The sequence below is a fragment of the Pundamilia nyererei genome, unplaced genomic scaffold, assembly GCF_000239375.1.
Source record: "Pundamilia nyererei isolate P.nyererei 1_Seehausen unplaced genomic scaffold, PunNye1.0 scaffold00364, whole genome shotgun sequence".
Taxonomy (NCBI): domain Eukaryota; kingdom Metazoa; phylum Chordata; class Actinopteri; order Cichliformes; family Cichlidae; genus Pundamilia; species Pundamilia nyererei.
In genome coordinates, this window is record NW_005187765.1 from 269,243 (window position 1) to 273,275 (window position 4,033).

Sequence of the window (4,033 nt, forward strand, 5' to 3'; positions counted from 1 at the left end):
GATCTAAACGCCAGTAGATCTGGAACACCGGCTTCAACCACCAAGAATAACCCAGAGCTGTGAAGGTTTACCCTCATGTGGCGACAGGTACAAATAAAGATTAAAAACACGGACGTGCTTTATCTTTAAATCCACGAACCTGAAGGCGACGCTGCTCTTGTCATCAGGACCTTTAACCACCACCCCGGTGGCTCCACCTGAACGCACTGCGAACACCTGGAGAAAGAAAACATGTCGGACAGCTGCACACAGGTGTGTTTAATATAACACGCAAACACCAGAGCGGTGTGAGTCTGAGCAACTTTTACTGACACAAGAGATGAAAATGTCCTCTATCACTCAAATATGGCGAAGAAGAGGCCACACCTGTAAAAACGAACCAAACAAAATGACGCATGTTTGGGAGAATTTCACGTCAGCTGATCGTGGTTCAGATTAATCGCAGTTTAATAGCAGCTGACAGTGAGTGAAGTCCTCCGGTTTACTTCTTATTTTTCATAGTCAGAGCTTAATTTAAGCCAGTTAACATTCTAAATAAAATAATCGATTATTAAATATGTTTTAAATAAACTCCACTGTCACATTTTACCGGAAATGTTCCAGTTTTTGAACTTATTCATTTAAATCCGCCGGCAGAAGTTTTGCTAGCTGTTAGCCGTTAGCTCACCTGCTTGTTGGCCTCGTCGAAGAAGACGTTGTTGACGCTCGAGGCATGTTCGAACTGCACGGGGTTCTCGCTCAGCTCCAGGTAATGCTCCTCGGCCATCCTTCGCACCTGGCCGCCGCTTTATTTCGCAGGTTTCCGCTCGGGTCTGCCTCCAGACTCCGGCCTCTGATCGCGGAAGAAGAGCGAAGCAACCGGCCAGAGACACGACTTCCACTGCAGCCTTCACAATAAAAGCAGGAGTTTTATTATGTTTTTTCTTTCTTCTTCTTCTTTACATTTCCCCCTGAATCCTCTGAGGCTTCCAGCAGTGGCGTTGTTGTGGGAGTTGAGCTACTGCCTCTTGCAGGTCACTGCACAGTCAACAATACTGGTGCTTATTATTTTTAGTGTATCACTTTATATGTTAGGAGATATTTTTATTCTCCTTCATCTTTTTTCAGTTGCTCCCTGTAAGAGTGACCACAGCAGATCATCAGCCTCCGTGTCACTCTTTCCCTAGAATCAACCCTCTGTGCGTCCTCTTTCTCTACATCAGTGAACCTCTTCCTGTTTTCCTCCTGCCTGACAGCTTCATCTTCATCATCCGATGTCCAAGTTTTGGGCAAATCAAACAAGCGGATCATAAAGAAGGAAATTACTTTCCCCCAGCTTGCACAGGGGTGCTCAGCAATCAGGTGCGAGAGACAAGATCAGAAATGTCTGAGGCCGTTTTTCAAAGTTAAAGTTGTTCAGTGTCTTCTGCACGAGTGAGGGGAGAGCGGAGCAGCATCTGTGAAGCAGATTTACCAACCTGACCTCATCTCTTACCAACAGCTGTGGGCACCAGCAGAAGCGATCTTCTTCCAAAGAGTGCGTGGACTCCGCCTGAGAGACAGGAAACGGTACTCCACATTACAAGGTGCAAACCAAGGTGGTTCAGCATGTGACCAGGACGCCTCCTCCTGGATGTGGATGGGTGCCTGAAGATGGATGCAGCTGACATGGAACACCAGCAGGAATATTTGACCATCTCCCAAACAAGATCCCGTGTTTGGAGCAGGAATCATAATAATCAGATAAAAAAGGAAAGCACCCGTTGAACACCTGTTTATGAGATGTGATCAGCTTATCAGGCCGTTTATGTTTCGTCACACTTTTAATGTTCACTACAGGACTAGTCCTGCTTTAGGACAGTTAACGTGGATGTTCTTGGATTTATTAGCATCCCTCCAAAGTAAGGTCAAACTGGAGGGCAAAAAACACACTTTTATTCTGAAGGCCATTAGTTTACACAGGAAATCCCCCTCACACAAAGTCATGTGACAGATCATGTGCTGGTTAGTGTTTACTTCCCTTGGAGCTCCTGAGCTCTCACAGATAAGGATTATGTTCTTACAAAATAAAAGCCAACAAGAAGAATTTTCCATGTTTGTGTTTTATTCTGAATTTGCACCATGAGACCAACATCCTGTTGAAAACCCGACATTACTGTTGAAGCTAGCAGCAGACAGCAGGGCTTCCTGCAGGCACACCTGCTCTCCTCCACTGTAAACATCTGAAATCAGCAGACCTGTTCATAACGTTTCATTCTCACTCTTGAACTTCCTGCTTTGACCCAACCCTCCATGCCTCCTGAACACAGGAAAACAGGAGCTTTAATGTTTTTACTAGAAGAAAAATTAATTCATTTGATTTTACAACAGTGAGGTTTCAGCTGATTTCTACTTGTTTCTAAAGTTTTTGAGGGTAAATCTGTTTTCCTGCAGCGTGATAAGAGCGCCTCGGTGACGCAGCAGCTCGTTTCCCCCGAAGTCGGGTTTTAATCTACGAAGCGTTTACAAAAACACACACTGCGAGCAGCGTGGGACAATCTTAGCAGGAAGACCCGAGCCTCAGGAAACCGCCTCTGATCGTCTGACGCTCTGACTTTAACGTCCAATGCGGTTAAACGTTAAACCCCGCCCCCTCACTCTTCCCGTTTACAGGAAGCAGCGAGTAGGGTGGTGGGTTGGAGGTGCCGAGGCGTCGTCCTCGTCCTCCGTTCATCTCTTTTTCGGATTTGTCTAAAAACACGGCGGGATCATGAAGAATCTGCGAGCTGTGCGGGCGTTAGTCATCGGCGTCGGGCTCTAAAGGGGGGCCGCCGTCCTCCGAGGTCACCGGGAAGGTTTTCTTGCCTCGTTTCTGGATGTGGTCTTCGTTCCTCTTCTCCAGCGCCACGATCTGTCGAGCAGAGAGACGCCGCGTGACTCCAGCTGCTTCTTAACCACACAGTGTTGAACTTTTTCTCTAATTTAACGACCCCACGAGAATTTAACCGGCACCAAAACATCAGACAACCCTGATAACTGAGGGTCATCAACCTGCAACATCTGCGTTACCTCTGCCATGAACTCGGCCTCGTCCTCGGCGCCCACAGGGATGTTCAGGCCGGTCACGGCGTTGAAAAGGTCATAGGTGCTCATGGCCTCGCTCACGCCTCTCTTCTGGAAGAACTGGAGCGACAAACGATTTAAATAAAAACGAGTGAAATCGTGAGTCAGGTTTAAATTTCCTGATCCAGCAGAGAGGAGACGGGCTTACCGTGGAAACGTTCCTGCAGTCTCTGAAGAGGAACTCCAGACCGTGGGGATGGGTGGGCTCCACGGACTGACTCACGTCAATCAGCCACACCTGCAACGAGAGCGAGGGTGATGACATCACAGAGGGTAAGAGGGGGAGGAGGACAGGTAAAAGCAGGGCAGCTGTACCTTCCCTTCGTGCCACAGCATGTTGTATTCGCTGAGGTCGGCGTGGACCAGGTTGCACTCCTGATACAGCTGCTGCATCACCTGCACGGGAAGACGGCGAGAAGCTGCTGTCAGACGTCTTCTTCTCAGACTCAAAATGAAACTGAATTTAATCCTGACAGAGACGTCTGCAGGAGAAAGGAATGAAAACAAAGAAGCGGACTTCCTGTGGGCGTACGTACGTGGAGGACTTGGTAGTAGGCGTTCTTCAGGTCCTCTGAGTTCAGCATGGCGTCTTTGAGTTTGGGGGCGGGGACGTGGTCTTTGCCGATGAACGACATCACCAGGATGTGTTTCTTCAGCAGGACCACCTCCGGGCACGGGATCTCGGCCTTCTTCATCCTGAAAGCACACAGCCGGGGTTTAGGTCACGGAGCGGCTCCCGCCGCCCCCCCGTGGACTCCACTCACCTGCCCAGGTTGTGCATCTCCTTCTCGGCCCACAGACGGATGATCTTGCGTGGGTTCAGTTTGCTGAAGCGGTCCTTGAAGCGGTAGTCGTCTTTGATGTAGCGGTCTCTGTTCTTGAACTCGTTCAGCGTCGTTTTAAACACCTTCAGCACCACCTCGTCTGGGACGGGCTGCTCCTCCAGGCTGAC

At 49.0% G+C, this 4,033-nt stretch overlaps 2 protein-coding genes across 3 annotated transcripts in view; both read right to left on the reverse strand.

The window, feature by feature from the left end:
• Window positions 1-906, reverse strand: part of rmc1 (regulator of MON1-CCZ1) — a 6,916-nt gene extending 6,010 nt beyond the window's left edge. Inside the window, exons 1-2 of one of the 2 annotated variants that reach the window (XM_005752519.2) lie at window positions 668-906; window positions 140-216 (exon numbers count right to left, since the gene is read on the reverse strand). In XM_005752519.2, coding sequence (XP_005752576.1) covers window positions 140-216; window positions 668-766 — 176 coding nt within the window. In that variant the 5' untranslated portion in view covers window positions 767-906. Of the gene's footprint in view, window positions 1-139; window positions 217-312; window positions 380-667 lie in introns of those variants that run through there. The other variant, XM_013915791.1, reaches the window with a different exon arrangement.
• A 1,159-nt stretch (window positions 907-2,065) lies between these two features.
• riok3 (RIO kinase 3 (yeast)) overlaps window positions 2,066-4,033 on the reverse strand; it is a 5,709-nt gene continuing 3,741 nt past the window's right edge. Inside the window, exons 8-13 of the mRNA XM_005752517.2 lie at window positions 3,846-4,028; window positions 3,618-3,777; window positions 3,397-3,477; window positions 3,230-3,319; window positions 3,028-3,141; window positions 2,066-2,869 (exon numbers count right to left, since the gene is read on the reverse strand). Coding sequence (XP_005752574.1) covers window positions 2,756-2,869; window positions 3,028-3,141; window positions 3,230-3,319; window positions 3,397-3,477; window positions 3,618-3,777; window positions 3,846-4,028 — 742 coding nt within the window. The 3' untranslated portion in view covers window positions 2,066-2,755. The remainder of the gene's footprint in view (window positions 2,870-3,027; window positions 3,142-3,229; window positions 3,320-3,396; window positions 3,478-3,617; window positions 3,778-3,845; window positions 4,029-4,033) is intronic.